The sequence below is a fragment of the Mobula hypostoma genome, chromosome 22 (assembly GCF_963921235.1).
Source record: "Mobula hypostoma chromosome 22, sMobHyp1.1, whole genome shotgun sequence".
In the NCBI taxonomy this organism is placed as follows: domain Eukaryota; kingdom Metazoa; phylum Chordata; class Chondrichthyes; order Myliobatiformes; family Myliobatidae; genus Mobula; species Mobula hypostoma.
The window spans coordinates 2,398,715-2,418,072 of record NC_086118.1 but is presented as its reverse complement, the minus strand read 5'-3'; the positions used below and the strand labels follow the sequence as shown (position 1 = coordinate 2,418,072).

The window sequence follows — 19,358 nt, the reverse complement described above, 5'->3', positions numbered from 1 at the left end:
CAAACCCACTTCTGACAAACCAGTCTTTGAGCCACACACATAGTTTACTGACCCTGTGCCAGTTTGCATGTGGCTCAGGTCACATTCTTGGTTCTGTATTTTAATTTAGTCCCTAGATACTGCTGAGTTCCTCAAGTGTTATGTGTGTGTTGATCTAGATCTCCAGCATCTGCAGAATCTCTTGTGACCTTACTCTCACCTTTTCGTTTTGGATGGCCAAGAGCCAGTCGGGTCTGAGGAACCTTGCTAATGGTGATCGTTTCGTCCGTGCTGTCCAGTCCTGGAATGTCTTGCAGAGGAAAGTACGCTTCCCCTTCCAGGTCATCACTGAGCAAGGTATCGTGATCGAAGACAGTGAGCAGCAGGCAGGCTCCCTCAGTCCGACACTGCTCTGGAGTAATATCGCTGCACAGAAAGTACACCACAACGTCAATTACCACACAGCCGGGAAAGTTCTTACACATTCCGCACACTCATCTTCCTTTCTTGCAAATTTTGCAAATCTATAATTCTGCAAATACCGAGTTTCAGCTGCGGTATAATGTGCAACTGTGTTAACTCATGACTAGGTGTGTAACAATCTCTGCCACAACAACAACAACCATCTCACCCACCCTGCCAACAATCTGCAGCTTCCCATCACCCAGTCTCAGTACTTGGAGCTGTGTGTTGTGGCCATTGCAGGGACTTGGATGATGCAGAGGCAGGAATGGCTACTTCAAGTGCCAGGCTTTAGATGTTTCAGAAAGGACAGGGAGGGAGACATAAGAGGTGGGAGCATGGCACTGTTGATCAGAGATAGTGTCACAGCTGCAGAAAAGGAGGAAGTCATGGAGGGATTGTCTACAGAGTCTCTGTGGGTGGAAGTTAGGAGCAGGAAGGGGTCAATATCTCTACTGTGTGGTTTTTTATAGACCACCCAATAGTAACAGGGACATCGAGGAACAGATAGTGAGACAGATTCTGGAAAGATGTAATAATAACAGGGTTGTTGTGGTGGGAGATTTTAATTTCCCACATATTGATTGGCATTTCCTTAGCGCGAGGATTTTAGATGGGGTGGAGTTTGTTAGGTGTGTTCAAGAAGGTTTCTTGACACAATATGTAGATAAGCCTACAAGAGGAGAGGTTGTACTTGATCTGGTATTGGGAAATGAACCTGGTCAGGTGTCAGATCTCTCAATGGGAGTACATTTTGGAGATAGTGATCACAATTCTATCTCCTTTACCATAGCATTGGAGAGGGATAGGAACAGACAAGTTAGGAAAGCATTTAATTGGAGTAAGGAGAAATATGAGGCTATCAAGCATAAGTTGGAAACAGATGTTCTCAGGGAAAGGTACAGAAGAAATGTGGCAAATGTTCAGGGGATATTTGCGTGGTGTTCTGCATAGGTATATTCCAATGAGACAGGGAAGGGATGGTAGGATACAGCAACCATTGTGTACAAAGGCTGTTGTAAATCTAGTCAAGAAAAGAAGAGCTTATGAAAGGTTCAAAAAGCTAGGTAATGATAGAGTTTTAGAAGATTATAAGGCTACCAGGAGGGAGCTCAAGAAAGAAATTAGGAGAGCCAGAAGGGGCCATGAGAAGGCCTTGGCGGGCAGGATTAAGGAAAACCCCAAGGCATTCTACAAGTATGTGAAGAGCAAGAGGATAAGACGTGAGAGAATAGGACCAATCAAGTGTGACAGTGGAAAAGTGTGTATGGAACCAGAGGAGGTAGCAGAGGTGCTTAATGAGTACTTTGCTTCAGTATTCACTACAGAAAAGGATCTCGGTGATTGTAGAAATGACTTACAGCGGACTGAAAAGCTTGAGCATGTAGATATTAAGAAAGAGGAGTTGTGCAGGAGCTTTTCCAAAGCAGCAAGTTGGATAAATCACTGGGACTGGACGAGATGTACCACAGGCTACCGTGGGAGGTGAGGGAGGAGATTGCTGAGCCTCTGGTGATGATCTTTGCATCATCAATGGGGATGGGAGAGGTTCCATTGGACTGGAGGGTTGTGGATGTTGTTACATTATTCAAGAGAGGGAGTAGAGATAGCCCAGGAAATTATAGACCTGTGAGTCTTACTTCAGTGATTGGTAAGTTGATGGAGAAGATCCTGAGAGGCAGGATTTACGAACATTTGGACAGGCATAATATGATTAGGAATAGTCAGCATAGCTTTGTGAAAGGCAGGTCGTGCCTTACGAGCCTGATTGAATTTTTTGAGGATGTGACTAAACACATTGATGAAGGTAGAGCAGTAGCTGTAGTGTATAAGGATTTCAGCAAGGCATTTGACAAGCTTCCCCATGCAAGGCTTCTTGAGAAAGTAAGAAGACATGGGATCCAAGGGGACATTGCCTTGTGGATCCAGAACTGGCTTGCCCACAGAAGGCAAAGAGTGGTTGTAGAGGGGTCATATTCTGCATGGAGGTCGGTCACCAGTGGAGTGTCTCAGGGATCTGTTTTGGGACCCCTGCTCTTCGTGATTTTTATAAATGACCTGGATGAAGAAGTGGAGGGGTGGGTTAGTAAATTTGCTGATGACACAAAGATTGGGGGTGTTGTGGCTGTCAGAGGTTACAGCAGGGTATTGATAGGATGCAAAACTGGGCTGAGAAGTGGCAGATGGAATTCAACCCAGATAAGTGTGAGGTGGTTTATTTTGGTAGGTCAAATATGATGACAGAATATAGTATTAATTAGATTAGATTCAACTTTTTTGTCATTGTGCCGAGTACAGGTACAAAGCCAATGAAATGCAGTTAGCATCTGACCAGAAATGCAAAGAATAGTGTTATTTACTAAATAACTGTGAATAAAAAGTAAGATCCTTGGCAGTGTAGAGGACCAGAGGGATCTTGGGGTCCGAGTCCATAGGACACTCAAGACTCTGCACAGGTTGGCTCTGTGGTTAAGAAAGCGTACAGTACATTGGCCTTCATCAATCGTGGGATTGAGTTTAAGAGCTGAGAGATAATGTTACATCTATATAGGACCCTGCTCAGACCCCAGTTGGAGTACTGTGCTCAATTCTGATCGCCTCACTACAGGAAGGATGTGGAAACTATAGAAAGGGTGCAGAGGAGATTTACAAGGATGTTGCCTGGATTGGGGAGCATGCCTTATGAGAATAGATTGAGTGAACTCGGCCTTTTCTCCTTGGAGTGACAGAGGATGAGAGGTGACCTGATAGAGGTGTATAAGATGATGAGAGGCATTGATCGTGTGGATAGTCAGAGGCTTTTTCCCAGGGCTGAAATGGCTAACATGAGAGGGCGCAGTTTTAAGGTGCTTGGAAGTAGGTACAGAGGAGATATCAGGGGTAAGTTTTTTTTACGCAGAGAGTGGTGAGTGCGTGGAATGGGTTGCCGGCGACGGTGGTGGAGGTGGATACAATAGGGTCTTTTAAGAGACTCCTGGATATGTACATGGAGCTCAGAAAAATAGAGGGCTATGGGTAAGCTTAGGTAATTTCTGAGGTAAGGACATGTTCGGCACAGCTTTGTGGGCTGAAGGGCCTGTATTGTGCTGTAGGTTTTCTATGTTCTATGTTTCTATTTCAGGCTCAAAATACCAGGGCAATTTTGATTTTCTTGTGGTGACACAAGATGTACGATAGCGCATCATTGGCACTTTATGTTTTCAGGCCTGAACGGCGTCAGGCTTGGTTCTTGCCGGGTCTGTGAGACTGTCATAGTGCCCTCTGTATGACTAGATGAGAAAACAAAGATTCAGCCAGGCTTTCTCCTCCTGACTGAAAGGCAATGGACATCAGTGATCATGCTTCATCATGATAATCTGAGATTAAATAACCCACTGTAGAATGGCGACTGAGAACAAAAAAAAAACTTTGGTGGTGGGTGGAGCATACAGCAGCGATTAAAACGTCTCTAACATAGTAAGGCACCCCAAGGAATATTATCGAGTAAAATCTGATATCTGATAGATACTATGACCAGGTAACCACAAACTTGGTCAGATGGGTGGGTCTTGAAATTTTTCGAGTGTGGAGAGGGAGAGCAGCTGAGAAGGGGAATCAGGGAATCAAGTTAATTAGGGATATACAAGAGGCCAGAATCAGAGACGGGAGAAGTTGTGGAGGTTCAAGGGCATGGAGAATTTGAAGAGGGTTGAAAGTTTGAATCTCATAGTATTAGCTGATCAGACAGCAAGAAAGAGTGTCGACCACTGACCAATTCAAAGGACAACAAGAGGTAAGGAAACAGAGCACAAGGTACAGAGAAAGAAATTGAAATTACAATTCCAAGCGACATCAAAGTCAAAAAATGGTAAAGAAGAGAGAATTCAGCGGCTATGTACAGCATTTGACAATTGATAACCAAGATCTTGAACGAAAATAAGGAATTGGAAAACCATGATATTTGAAAAAAAAAATGCAGATACTGTAAATTGAAATAAAACAGAAATCACTGAAAATGCTTACCAGATCAGACAGCATCTGTGGTAAGAGAAACAAACTAACATCTCAGGTCAAATGCCCTTTGGCCACGTGCAGAATGAGGATAGAGGAGAGCTTGCTTATAGAAAGGGTGCAGAGGGGCCTGTCTCACACCTCCAGCAACACAGTATTGTGCAGTCTGCATCATTCTTCCTGTGACTGTGTAGATTTCTGCCCACATCCAAAGGATGTGCTGGTTGACAGCTCTAGGTGAGTGGTTGGGAAGTGAAGAGAACTGATGACCATGGAGGTAGGTCGGGGAAAGCAGCTGATGGGACTGCTCTGAGAATGGGGATAGACTCAGTCAGTGAGTCCTCCTTCGATACCATGTTTATATGAAATGTGACATTCCAAGGAAATTTATTGCAGAATTCAGGTAGGGTCTGACTCATGCAAATATGAAAAATACAATGGGACAGGAGGGTAACAAATCAGCAGGGCAAGAGGGGCCAATCCCAGGATTGTATGAGCAATGGATGGGAACATTGCACATAGTTTAACCACAGACTTTCCAAAGTTCCCATGACTCAGGAATCATTCACATAGATGTCACTCCATTATTGAAGAAAAGGTGAAGGAAGGAGCTGGAGATACACAGATCAATCAGTCTGTGAAATAACAGGATTGAAATGCTGGAAACACTCAGCTGGGCAGGCAGCTTCTACAGAGAAAGGCAGAGCTAATGTTTTGGGTTAATCACCTTTCGGCAGGACTGGGAAATGCTACCAAAGAGCAACACACACAGAATGCTGGAGGAACTCAACAGGTCGTGCAGCACCTAGAGAGAGGAACAAACAGCTGACGTTTTGGCCGAGTTCGTACAGGTTTTAAGTTGCAGGAAGTGAGAACAACAGGGAAAGTCTGTGGTCAGGTGGAGAGGGGGACAGACCAAGTGACACAATTGGCATAAAATGTTCAATGGAGACCTGCAAAGATGTGTGTTGTGGCTGTGACAATTATAAACTAAGACAAATAGATAGGAACCCCATATTCCAGTTCGACAATGATGTTCATGGAGGCAGCATTAAATTACAAAAGTTTATTAATGAACTGAGCCAATGAGCGCAGTGTAAAGAAGTGATAATTTAAGATCATGAACAGGGCAATGTAGCCCCTTAAGTCTGCCCAAACCCAAGGAGGAACACTGTCTTCATGGAGTCAGTTTCATCATCACCCTGTGGAATGATCTCCGAAGCTCTCCATAGGCCTCGAGAAGGGTCTGCCTCTTTGGACACCTCAGGATCCACTAAAACAGAGTGGAACTAAGTTGTTTCTGCATCCTGAGGAGGAGGAGAAAGGGGGAACATTCAGATTTCGAAGTATCGACAACATAAACGGCATCAGCATTCACAGTGTACCTGAATTCAAAGCTCTCATCAAAGAGCGGATTGAGGTCATTGTACTTGCACTTTGTGGTTTTGGCTTCAACCAATGGGAAGACATGCTTGGGTTGCAAAGTCAACTCCACAAAAGGATCACTGGCACCTGAACAGGAGAGTCATGGAGAGAATGAGTGGAAAGAGTCCAAAGGAGCAACTGATCTCCTCAAACCGAAACCCATCTTTCGTCTTACCATTCGAATCCAGTGGAATGAGGTTGACTGCGTTTAGGATTTCTACATGGAGCTTTTGGAGTTGATTGTCGTAAAACGCTTTTAAAGTGATGGCACCATACTTGGATGTTTCCTCAGTAGCCTTAAAATCAAAGAGAAGAACTGTTAGAAGAAAATGGGTAGTGTAAATCTCATTAGTCCTCAAGGTAAGGAATGTTAAAAGAAACAAGTTTTTACAGTTATGTTCCACATTTCATATTCCAGCTTTGAATGGTTCTGCTGTTAACTGCAGCAATCAGCTCCTGCTCTGCAGGTTCCACAAACAGCAGTGACCAAATGATCAGACAACTACAGTAGCTGGCCGCTGTAAGTCAGGCACACTGACTTCACTTGGAATATCATTGACTTACTTGAGATGGCAGCCTGGTTTATCCTCTCATTTGCAACAGCCTCAGCACAATATTGCAACATCAGCTTAATTACATGCTTAAGTGTGGAGTTTGGATAATATTAAGATCTTTAGAAGAAATTAAACACCTAACTTCCAAACAATTTAGTACACCAAGTTCTCTCTACATTCACCCAAACATTCCAGGGCAATACAGTGCAATAAAGCTTCATCTACACTTTTGCATTCAACATTTCAAGGCCGGTTCTAACAAGGGTTAGATGTTGTAAATCTTCTTCAGTGTGGTCTTGTCAAGTTGCAGGAGAAGAGTATCAATAATCAGGAAACATAGTAAAAGTTTCCGATATACTGCCCCATTGTGTTCTTTCCTCGGACGGACGTAGTACAGACTGGATACATTCCCACACCATCAGAGGTGCGATAGATTTCTCTGACACTTGAATTTTGCCTCTTTCTGACCTTTCCATTTCCTGAACCCTTCCCCCAACTGCTCCGAATGAGATTCCAACCCCTCCGGATGGCAATCCATTGGTTCTAAATGTTGTTTCATAGGCAGAAAATGTGAATGTATGAGACCATTCTTTCATGCACATCTACAAATGGGTTTATTTTTACAAGTGAAGCATGATAACAAGTCAGCCTTGTTACCCAAAAAAGGCTAGTGTGGGGTAAGTCAGTTCACATTGTCCTGCGAGGGCTGACTGTCGGGATTTGTAAGGTAAAGTGGTCCTCACCCCACCATGTGACCTGGCAGGTCTTCATGGTGAAGTGCTTCTAAATGCATTCCTCTCACAAATATGCACATGGGTAGCGAAGTCAGGGACAGCTGTAACACTTCTTTTCTTTTTTATTATTATTTATTTCTTTTTTAATCTTTTTGTGTGTGCCTGCGTGCGTGCGAGTCTGTGCGTGTGTGGGAGTGTGCATCCATGATGATGTCCTTTTTCTCTTGCAGAGCGAGAGGGAGACTGTGTGGCGGGCCACTCCTCACACAGACATTTTCACAGTATTTTTCCCTTTATTTTACGAGGTCCTGTTGCGATCTCGACACTCAACCCGGCATGGATGGAAAGCGTACCCAGGAGCGGCTCCGACTGGATTCGAACCCGGGAACCTCTGCTCCCGGGTCCGGCGCTGATGACATTGCACCACCAGTCGGCCTTGTAGCAGTTCTTTTCAATATTTTTATTATTAATTTTTACATAAAAGAATACAGAGTACAAGAAGTATATGTTAAAAAAAGATAAAATAATACCAATACATATTTGAATCACACTTGCAACCTCATTACTCTATGTTCATGTAAATTAAATTAAATCATAATATTGAAATATGATAATTTTATTAATATACAGAAAAAAATGTAAACCCACGACCAAGATCAAAGCTGCTTGGTAAAGAAAGAAGGAAAAAAATCCCTATCATAGAGTGAAATATGTTATTAGCCAACATCTGTACTTTAACAACAAATCAAAGACTTTGAAAATAGTTCTAAAATGGTCCCTACAATGTGTGAAAGTCTTGGCAGGATTCAGAAATTGAACAACGGATCTTTTCTAAATTTAAATATGACATAACATCAACATCATTGAGCGTGAGTAGGTGGAACGACATCCTTACATTTAAGCAAGAGCGCTCTCCTAGCTATAAGAGAAATAAAAGCCAAAATGTGCAAATGAGGTGTCTCCAGAATAATATCTTTTTCTCCAACAATACCGAGTAAAGCAGTCAAAGGGTTAAAATTTACTTCGAAAAGTACAGAGAAAGTTTGAAATATTCCCTTCCAGTATTTCCCAAGACTCAGGCTACGTCCACACTAGACCGGATAATTTTGAAAACATCGGTTTCGAGTAAAAATGACAGGCGTCCACACTAGGCGTTTTTCAAAATATCTCTGTCCACACTAAAACAGATATTTGGGCGAATCTACTCCTACTGTGCATGCGCAGAAAACAAGCGAAGAGGAAACGGTATAATATTTACGTTTCTGCAGCGGCGTTGTGCTATTTCTATTGGTCAAAAACTAGAGTACCTGTTGTTGTTGTTGTTCGTCCATCGTTGACGTCGAAGAGGACCTCGACACCATTATGAAGGTGTTGAGACTAGCGCGTGATTTGGATTTAAGTGAGGGAGAGTTGTGCAGCGTCAGCCTCACTCTCTCTTCCCAATTCCCATCTGAGTCCAGTGGCAAGACAGAGTCTAGACGGCTGGAGATGGGACTAGGTGCAGTGGGTGACCAGGACGTCTTCTGTGTCTTGTCCTGCTCTACACGTTCCACGACGCTTGCAGAGACCGCCTTCTTGACCGTTGGACCTTCCATAGGTCTCGTCCACTCAATCCGCCGGAGTCTGTCTTCACATGCTGGGATAGACAACTCCCTATCTCACCAAGGGTTTGAGACCCGTTGGCTACCCTCACCTGGTTTAGCCGGCTTGTCGAAGCCGTTGCCCGGGGTGTGGACGCTGTCGCATGCAAACAGCTACAGGGAGCCACAGGTGAGAGCTGAGTGTCAGGTGGGGACCAAAGGTGGACCAACCGCCCTGAAAAGGATGCGACATGTTCCCCCACCAGAGGTGCTACCCCTCCCTGACACCCCATATACTAGAGTACCTACACAACAGCGAAAGAAAGTTTTCAACAATGTCTTCGAGGAATACAAAGAAAACTGGGAAAATCAGACCGGACTTCTTCGTTTAGACAGACAATGAAGTCGAGCCGTTTCTGCGAGTTACAAACGACTACAAAGTCAGCAAAGCAGTGGAGATGTTTAATTCCAAACAAGCTATTAACGTAGACAATAAAGTAAACAACACACGCATGAAGCCGTCCTCTACCCAAGATCAACAATTACAAAATGTTAAATGGTCAACTCAACATAGACTACCAATCCCACATCAAACCCTATTAGGAGCAGAAGAGGGCACTCAACTCAATTTGAAATACTAACTACCAAGTCAGATGTGTACAGCAATTCATTTTCCCCCCACACAATAAAAGCATAGAATAATCTTAATCCTACACAGTCACACAACCAAACCCAATTAAATTTAAGGCAGCTTTTCTTCCTCAAAAATCTCCCTCTTAAGCCACCTCCAGTTTAAATTCCATGCGGAATATTTTGGAGGATCAAGAACCTAGAACCAAGAGAGTGGAATCTTCTGCCGCCAGACCGGCGCAGTATTTCTGACATTAGTATTTTTAAAGATATACTCAATCAAATCACTTTAGGGGATCTAGTCCAAAAAGCTCACTTTACAATTTAACTCTTACGCTGTTCACACCAACTGCGTGTTATAACAGCGGTGGTCAGTCAGCAACAGTGCCGGCTTGGAGACCACAGGGTACAGGAGATCGAGGGTACGACCACCGCAGACTGGGAGACCAGAGGGTACGGGCAGAAGAACAGAGAAACCGAGGGGACCAGCTTGAAAGCCACCTCTAGTTTAAATTCCACGCGGAATATTTTGGAGGATCAAGAACCAAGGACCAAAAACAGCCGTCCGGCAGTGTTTGCGCAGTCCCAAGCAGAAGCAGAAAAAGCATTGTTGTTGTGGTGTTGTCATGACAACATTTTAAAATCTCTCCGTTTACCCCATCCTCACTACAACACGAAACAATCGTTTTCAAATTTACACACTCTGGAGAGTGTTTTCGAAAATCTCCATTTTCGGAGGATGAAAACGCTGTTTCAGTGTGGATGGAGGGTCAAAACGAAGAGAAAAAGCTTTGTTTTCAAAATTATCCGGCGTAGTGTGGACGTAGCCTAAGACATGTCTAAAACATATGAATTAGTGAAGCTTAGAAAACCATAGAAACCATAGAAAAACTACAGCACAGAAACAGGCCTTTTGGCCCTTCTTGGCTGTGCCGAACCATTTTCTGCCTAGTCCCACTGACCTGCACACGGACCATATCCCTCCATACACCTCCCATCCATGTATCTGTCCAATTTATTCTTAAATGGTAAAAAAGAACCCGCATTTACCACCTCGTCTGGCAGCTCATTCCATACTCCCACCACTCTCTGTGTGAAGAAGCCCCCCCCAATGTTCCCTTTAAACTTTTTCCCCTCACCCTTAACCCATGTCCTCTGGTTTTTTTCTCCCCTTGCCTCAGTGGAAAAAGCCTGCTTGTATTCACTCTATCTATACCCATCATAATTTTATATACCTCTATCAAATCTCCCCTCATTCTTCTACGCTCCAGGGAATAAAGTCCTAACCTATTCAACCTTTCTCTGTAACTGAGTTTCTCAAGTCCCGGAAACATCCTTGTAAACCTTCTCTGCACTCTTTCAACCTTATTTATATCCTTCCTGTAATTTGGTGACCAAAACTGAACACAATACTCCAGATTCGGCCTCACCAATGCCTTATACAACCTTGTCATAACATTCCAGCTCTTATACTCAATACTTTGATTAATAAAGGCCAATGTACCAAAAGCTCTCTTTATGACCCTATCTACCTGTGACGCCACTTTTAGGGAATTTTGTATCTGTATTCCCAGATCCCTCTGTTCTACTGCACTCCTCAGTGCCTTACCATTAACCCTGTATGTTCTACCTTGGTTTGTCCTTCCAATGTGCAATACCTCACACTTGTCTGTATTAAACTCCATCTGCCATTTTTCAGCCCATTTTTCCAGCTGGTCCAAGTCCCTCTGCAGGCTCTGAAAACCTACCTCACCGTCTACTACACCTCCAACCTTTGTATCATCAGCAAATTTGCTGATCCAATTTACCACATTATCATCCAGATCACTGATATAGATGACAAATAACAATGGAACTTCTCCATTATTACCTCACAAAAGGGATATATATCCAAATAAAAATGAGGTAGCTTATCTTTGATCATGTGGGCCCTATGGACCACTTTAAATTGTAATTAAATTGTAAGAGGGAGTGGTGGGCACATAACGATGAATTTTAAAATGAATTGACCAATTTTAAAATTTCATTCCAAGTTTCCTTAGAAATTGAAGTCTGTAAGTCTTGTTCCCAAAGATTTTTAATTTTGTCTAGAAGGAGCATTTCTCATTCCCAGCAACATACCGTAAATATTAGCTATTGAACCATTATGAAATGGTTTCAAATTAAAAATTACATCTAATAAGTTCTTATCAGGACTTTTAGGAAATGTATATGATTGAGATCGCAGAAAGTCTCTAATTTGTAGATATTGAAAAAAGTGGGTTTTTGATAAACTATACTTGGCTGACAATTGCTCAAACAAAACAAGACTTCCTCCAACAAACAAATCCTGGACGCATTTAATACCCAATCTATCCCATTCTTTAAAAACTAGATCAGTCATAGAAGGTTTAAAAAAATACTTAGAAAATGTGGGACTAGAAAGAGAAAATCTCAATAAACCAAAATATTTTCTAAATTGTACCCAGACCCTCAAAGTATGTTTAACTACCAAATTGTCAGTTAGTTTACTTAAAGATAAAGGAAGTGAGGATCCAAGAAGAGAAATGATAGAAAACTTATTAACAGAGTTAGCTTCTAAAGAGACCCATACCGGACTATAATATGACCAAAATGTAAGGAACTGTAACAGTTAAATGGAAACTGTGGATCAAGAGACAATTGGATGTATTTGTGAAGAAACAGATGTTGAGGTGGGGATTGAAGGATATGAGAGGAGGAGACCAGTGGATAAGATGAGGAAGGAGTGAATGATATGGCAAGAAAAGGTCTGCTGAAATAGGCTGCATTAGTTCTGAGTACTTGCTATTAAATCCCTCAGTGAACTGGCACGTCTTATCTTTATAGACTCTTCTGACCCAAGAACACTCCCTGACATTCTCCATTCCTTTCAGTGGATCTCTGATACAGACCTCCCAATCCACCTTCCCATTGGTAGTCAGCTTGTCTGCCCTCGGATCCCATTGCTGGAATTCCTAGTTCTGAATCCCTTCACTTCAATCCCTGAATCCTCTTACAACCTTCATGAGAGCCCCCGTTTGTCAAACTCTGATTCCCAGTAACTCAATTTTCTTCGCTCTCATCTCAAAACATCAGTTACTGAATACACAGAAATTATGTTCACCGGTAATTAAGTATCTTTAATTGCAGAAATAAATGTGTAAAGATTTTTCCCAGACGGAACTTATACAGGGTGCTTATGTGTTCCTTACTTGTAAACAATAGCTCTGATAACTAATTTGTTGGCATATTTCAAACTCTTTCTCTTCACCTGGAATTATGATAGACCTACTATACTCAACATACTTTCACACAGATTAGAAGACATACAACACTCCTGACCTGCTGCTGAATCTTCTTTGCACAATACTTCTGGATTAATTGGTGAGTGCTTGCAGCGTTCAGAGTCAAATGAGCATCAAGAGCCTGAAATAAAAGCAAAAGTTACACTAAGACATGGCAGTAAGCAAAGATCTGCAAAAGTAGTAAGTAAGCAGGCAGATAAACACCAGGGATCACAAGTTAAACATGTAGAGTTAGGACTCAGTAAAGACTTAAGGGACAGATTTCCTACCTCAAGAATTACAGTACAGAATTACAAATTTTCTGGAGGGACTATGAGCAGTTCAGAGTATTGCCCAGGTTTGGATAATTCTCAGACTTTTAGCTGATTTGCATGCAAACTGGCACAGAGTAAATATAATAGGAAAAGTCAATGCGTAGCTCCCAGAATCGTGTGGGAGAAATGGGTTCTGACTCGTGGGCTTTGGCAGCACAACTGGGGTAGCAGGGAGCTCTTCCATTGGGATGGACTTCATTTAAACCATGAATTGTATAACTAGCACCCTAGAATAACTAGGTGCCACACAGGAGGCTGCTAAACAAGATAAGAGGCCGTGGTTTTACAGGAACAATACTAGGATGGATAGAAAATTGGCTGATGGCAGGACGCAAAGAGTGGGAATAAAGAGAGGCTTTTCTAGTTGGCTGCAAGTGACTAGTCGTACGTCACGGGGGTCAGTGTTGGGACTGGAAGGCTTTATGGCCAAGTTTGTGGACAATTCAAAGATAGATGGAGGGCAGATAGTGCTGAGAAAGCAGAGAGGCTGCCGAAGGATTAGACAGATTACGGGGAGAAGGCAGGAGAATGGGGTTGAGAGGGATAATAAATCAGCCACGATGGAATAGAGAACAGTCTTGAGGAGTTGAATGGCCTAGTTCTGCTGCTATTCCTTATGGTCTTACTGTTAAATCCAAACGTGCCTTTAACCTAAATGGGGGGGGGGGGTCAAGTGATAGGAAGTATAATAAATAGAAAAGAAATGAGAGAGGCCAGTAGCATGGAGATCTCTGGAAACCAGGAAACACTGAATTACTTGGCTCCAGTCTTCATGGTGGAGGACACTGCAAATATCTCAATGATTTCTGATGGGGTATCTTCAAATAGAACATGTAACAAACCACATGTCAAATATTAAAACTTAAGTTAGCCAAGCCACTGGAATTGAGTAGCTTAATGTGATGGTTTTAACAAATGAAGCTAACAGAGATAGTGGAACCACTGTTTGAAAAATTGCCAAACTCGTGACTTCCAGGAGAGGGCAGGCGGATTGGAAAACCATGAGGGTGACACCCTTGTTCAGAGACAGAAATGTGTAACTGTAGGACTGCTGTGAGTTTATTATCAGGGAACAAGCAGCTAGTCAATTAAATGTAATCAAATCAAGTTAATGTGGTTTTATGAAAGGAAAATCACCTTTGACAAATTCCTGGAGGTCTTTGAGGATGGAACAAGTGGAGATAATAAAGGGAAGCCTATAGAAACAGTGGATTTGATTTTCAGAAGGCTGATAAAATTAGACTTGTATCTTTCGGAACTCAGAAGAACAAGAGATGATATTATTGAAACAGGAGATCTTAAGGGGGCATGTAAAACAAGTGAGATTGAGTAACTCGAGTGTCTCGAACAAGAGGATATAATAAATAATCCTCCAATTCCCCCTCCAGACACTTTTCCCAGCAACCATTCTAAATGTTACACATCTTCCCTCACCACCACTCAGGGCCACAAACAGTCCTCCAGGTAAGGCAGTCCTTCACGTTTGAATTTATCAGTTTCATTTATTGCATCTGATATGGTCTCCTCAAAAATCTCTGAGAACCGATATAGATTGGGGGACGATTTATCAAGCATCCTGCCATAACAACAAGTGGCCGGTCAATTTAATTCCACTTCCCATTCCACACCAACATGGACTCATCTACCACCAAATTTTGGCCAGACATAGATTAGAGGAACAGCACCTCGTGTTCTGCTCTTGTATCCAGGATTAAGGAGGCCCTGATTTAAAACAAAGGTGCAAGTCTCTGGGTTGGTGGGATTGGGGGAGCGAGGGGTGGGATAGGGGTAGGGACAATGAGATGGGGGGGTCTGGGATGGAGTTGGGGCAGTAGGATGGGGGTGAGGGGAGGGGTGGGGTAGTGGGATGGGGGTGAGGGATGGGGTAGGGACAATGAGATGGGGTGAGGGTTGGGGTGGGGTAGTGGGATGGAGTTAGGGACAATGAGATGGGGGGTGGGGTGGGGTAGGGTCAGTGGGATGGGGTGAGGGGTGGGGTAGGGGCAGTGGGATGGTGTGAGGGGTGGGGTGGGTGCAGTGGGATGGGGTGAGGGGTGGGGTGGGTGCAGTGGGATGGGGTGAGGTGGGGCAGTGGGATGAGGTGAGGGGTGGGGTAGGGGCAGTGGGATGGGGTGTGGGGTGGGGGCAGTGGGATGGGGTGAGGAGTGGGGTAGGGGCAGTGGGATGGGGTGAGAGGTGGGGTAGGGGCAGTGGGATGGGGGTGAGGGGCAGGGGGATGGGGTGAGGGGTGAGCGGTGGGGTAGGGGCAGTGGGATGGGGTGAGGGGTGAGCGGTGGAGTAGGGGCAGTGGGTTGGGGTGAGAGGTGGGGCAGGGGCAGTGGGATGGTGTGAGGGGTGGGGTGGAGGCAGTGGGATGGGGTGGGGGGGTGGAGGCAGTGGGATGGGGTGAGGGGTGAGCAGTGGGATGGGGTGAGGGGTGTGGTGGAGGCAGTGGGATGGGGTGAGGGGTGAGGTGTGGGGTAGGGGCAGTGGGATGGGGTGAGGGGTGGGACTGTGGGATGGGGTGAGGGGTGGGGTAGGGGCAGTGGGATGGGGTGAGGGGTGGGGTGGGGCAGTGGGATGGGGTGAGGAGTGGGGTAGGGGCAGTGGGTTGGGGTGAGAGGTGGGGTAGGGGCAGTGGGATGGGCTGAGGGGTGAGGGGTGGGGTGGGGCAGTGGGATGGGGTGGGGGTTGGGGTGGGGGCAGTGGGATGGGGTGAGGGGTGGGGTGGAGGCAGTGGGATGGGGTGAGGGGTGGGGTGTTGGCAGTGGGATGGTGTGAGGGGTGAGCGGTGGGGTAGGGACAGAGGGATGTGGTGAGGTGTGGGGTGGGTGCAGTGGGATGGGGTGAGGGGTGGGGTAGAGGCAGTGGGATGGGCTGAGCGGTGGGGTAGGGGCAGTGGGATGTGGTGAGGTGTGGGGTGGGTGCAGTGGGATGGGGTGAGGTGGGGCAGTGGGATGAGGTGAGGGGTGGGGTCGGGGCAGTGGGATGGGATGAGAGGTGGGGTTGGGGCAGTGGGATGGGATGAGAGGTGGGGTAGGGGCAGTGGGACGGGATGAGAGGTGGGGTAGGGGCAGTGGGATGGGGTGAGAGGTGGGGTAGGGGCAGTGGGATGGGGTGAGAGGTGGGGTAGGGGCAGTGGGATGGGGGTGAGGGGTGGGGTAGGGGCAGTGGGATGGGGGTGAGGGGTGGGGTAGGGGCAGTGGGATAGGGAGGGAGGTGGTGTAGGGGCAGTGGGATGGGGGTGAGTGGTGGGGTAGGGGCAGTGGGATGGGGTGAGGAGTGAGTGGTGGGGTAGGGACAGTGAGATGGGGTGAGGGGTGGGGTAGGGGCAGTGGGATGGGGGTGAGGGGTGGGGTAGGGGCAGTGGGATGGGGTGAGGGGTGGGGTAGGGGCAGTGGGATGGGGTGAGGAGTGGGGTAGGGGCAGTGGGATGGGGGTGAGGGGTGGGGTAGGGGCAGTGGGATGGGGTGAGGGGTGGGGTAGGGGCAGTGGGATGGGGTGAGGGGTGGGGTAGGGGCAGTGGGATGGGGTGAGGGGTGAGCGGTGGGGTAGGGGCAGTGGGATAGGGTGAGAGGTGGTGTAGGGGCAGTGGGATGGGGGTGAGGGGTGGGATAGGGGCAGTGGGATGGGGTGAGGTGGGGCAGTGGGCTTGGGTGAGGGGTGGGGTAGGGGCAGTGGGATGGGGTGAGGGGTGGGGTGGGTCAGTGGGATGGTGTGAGGGGTGGGTTGGGGGCAGTGGGATGGGGTGAGGAGTGGGGTAGGGGCAGTGGGATGGGGTGAGGGGTGAGGTGGGGCAATGGGATGGGGATGAGGGGTGTGGTAGGGGCAGTGGGATGGGGTGAGGCGTGGGATGGGGGCAGTGGGATGGGGTGAGGGGTGAGGGGTGAGGTGGGGCAGTGGGATGGGGTGAGGGGTGTGATGGGGCAGTGGGATGGGGTGAGGGGTGAGGTGGGGCAGTGGGATGGGGTGAGGGGTGAGGTGGGGCAGTGGGATGGGGTGAGGGTGGGGTAGGGGCAGTGGGATGGGGTGAGGAGTGGGGTAGGGGCAGTGGGATGGGTGAGGGGTGGGGTAGGGGCAGTGGGATGGCGTGAGGGGTGTTGTAGGGGCAGTGGGATGGTGTGAGGGGTGGGGTGGGGCAGTGGGATGGGGTGAGGTGTGAGGGGTGGGGTGGGGGCAGTGGTATGGGGTGAGGTGGGGCAGTGGGCTGGGGTGAGGGGTGGGGTAGGGGCAGTGGGATGGGGTGAGGGGTGAGGGGTGGGGTGGGGGCAGTGGGATGGGGTGAGCGGTGAGGGGTGGGGTGGGGCAGTGGGATGGGGTGAGGGTGGGGTGGGACAGTGGAATGGGGTGAGGGGTGAGGTAGGGGCAGTGGGATGGGGTGACAGGTGGGGTGGGACAGTGGGATGGGGTGACAGGTGGGGTAGGGGCAGTGGGATGGGGTGAGGGGTGGGGTAGGGGCAGTGGGATGGGGTGAGGGGTGGGGTAGGGGCAGTGGGATGGGGTGAGGGTTGGAGTGGGGCAGTGGGATGGGGTGAGGGGTGTGGTAGGGGCAGTGGGATGGGGTGAGCGGTGAGGGGTGGGGTAGAGGCAGTGGGATGGGGTGGGTGGTGGGGTAGGGGCAGTGGGATGGGGTGAGGGGTGGGGTAGGGGCAGTGGGATGGGGTGGGAGGTGGGGGGTGGGGTAGGGGCAGTGGGATGGGGTGAGGGGTGGGGGGTGGGGTAGGGGCAGTGGGATTGGGTGAGGGGTGGGGTAGGGGCAGTGGGATGGGGTGAGCGGTGAGGGGTGGGGTAGGGGCAGTGGGATGGGGTGTGGGGTGGTGTGGGGCAGTGGGATGGGGTGGGGGGTGGTGTGGGGCAGTGGGATGGGGTGAGGGGTGAGCGGTGTGGTAGGGGCAGTGGGATGGGGTGGGGGGTGGTGTGGGGGGTGGTGTGGGGCAGTGGGATGGGGTGGGGGGTGGTGTGGGGCAGTGGGATGGGGTGAGCAGTGGGGGGTGGGGTAGGGGCAGTGGGATGGGGTGAGGGGTGGGGTAGGGGCAGTGGGATGGGGTGAGGGGTGGGGTAGGGGCAGTGGGATGGGGTGAGGGGTGAGCGGTGTGGTAGGGGCAGTGGGATGGAGTGAGGGGTGGTGTGGGGCAGTGGGATGGGGTGGGGGGTGGTGTGGGGCAGTGGGATGGGGTGGGGGGTGGTGTGGGGCAGTGGGATGGAGTGAGGGGTGGGGTAGGGGCAGTGGGATGGGGTGGGGGTGGTGTGGGGCAGTGGGATGGAGTGAGGGGTGGGGTAGGGGCAGTGGGATGGGGTGAGCAGTGGGGGATGGGGTAGGGGCAGTGGGATGGCGTGAGGGGTGGGGGGTGGGGTAGGGGCAGTGGGATGGAGTGAGGGGTGGTGTGGGGCAGTGGGATGGGGTGGGGGGTGGTGTGGGGCAGTGGGATGGGGTGAGCAGTGGGGGGTGGGGTAGGGGCAGTGGAATGGGGTGAGCAGTGGGGGGTGGGGTAGGGGCAGTGGGATGGGGTGAGGGGTGGGGTAGGGGCAGTGGGATTGGGTGAGGGGTGGGGTAGGGGCAGTGGGATGGGGTGTGGGGCAGTGGGATGGGGTGGGGGGTGGTGTGGGGCAGTGGGATGGGGTGTGGGGTGGTGTGGGGCAGTGGGATGGGGTGGGGGGTGGTGTGGGGCAGTGGGATGGGGTGGGGGGTGAGGGGTGGGGTAGAGGCAGTGGGATGGGGTGAGGGGTGGTGTGGGGCAGTGGGATGGGGTGGGGGGTGGTGTGGGGCAGTGGGATGGGTTGAGCAGTGGGGGGTGGGGTAGGGGCAGTGGGATGGGGTGAGGGGTGGTGTGGGGCAGTGGGATGGGTGGGGGGGTGGTGTGGGGCAGTGGGATGGGGTGAGCGGTGAGGGGTGGGGTAGGGGCAGTGGGATGGGGTGAGCAGTGAGGGGTGGGGTAGAGGCAGTGGGATGGGATGGGGGGTGGTGTGGGGCAGTGGGATGGGGTGGGGGGTGGTGTGGGGCAGTGGGATGGGGTGAGCAGTGAGGGGTGGGGTAGGGGTGGGGTAGGGGCAGTGGGATGGGGTGAGCAGTGAGGGGTGGGGTAGGGGCAGTGGGATGGGGTGGGGGGTGGTGTGGGGCAGTGGGATGGGGTGAGCAGTGAGGGGTGGGGTAGGGGCAGTGGGATGGGGTGGGAGGTGGGGGGTGGGGTAGGGGCAGTGGGATGGGGTGAGGGTTGGGGGGTGGGGTAGGGGCAGTGGGATTGGGTGAGGAGTGGGGTAGGGGCAGTGGGATTGGGTGAGGGGTGGGGTAGGGGCAGTGGGATGGGGTGAGCGGTGGTGTGGGGCAGTGGGATGGGGTGAGCAGTGGGGGGTGGGGTAGGGGCAGTGGGATGGGGTGAGGGGTGGG

The 19,358-nt window shown here is 49.0% G+C and overlaps 1 protein-coding gene across 4 annotated transcripts in view; it reads right to left on the bottom strand.

The window, feature by feature from the left end:
• Positions 1-19,358, bottom strand: part of unc13d (unc-13 homolog D (C. elegans)) — a 197,824-nt gene that overhangs the window by 1,797 nt on the left and 176,669 nt on the right. For all 4 annotated transcript variants that reach the window (XM_063030886.1, XM_063030889.1, XM_063030887.1 and 1 more), the window contains 4 exons: positions 12,697-12,780; positions 6,032-6,152; positions 5,817-5,943; positions 200-405 (listed from right to left, as the gene is read on the bottom strand). In XM_063030886.1, the coding sequence (XP_062886956.1) occupies positions 200-405; positions 5,817-5,943; positions 6,032-6,152; positions 12,697-12,780 (538 nt within the window). The remainder of the gene's footprint in view (positions 1-199; positions 406-5,816; positions 5,944-6,031; positions 6,153-12,696; positions 12,781-19,358) is intronic.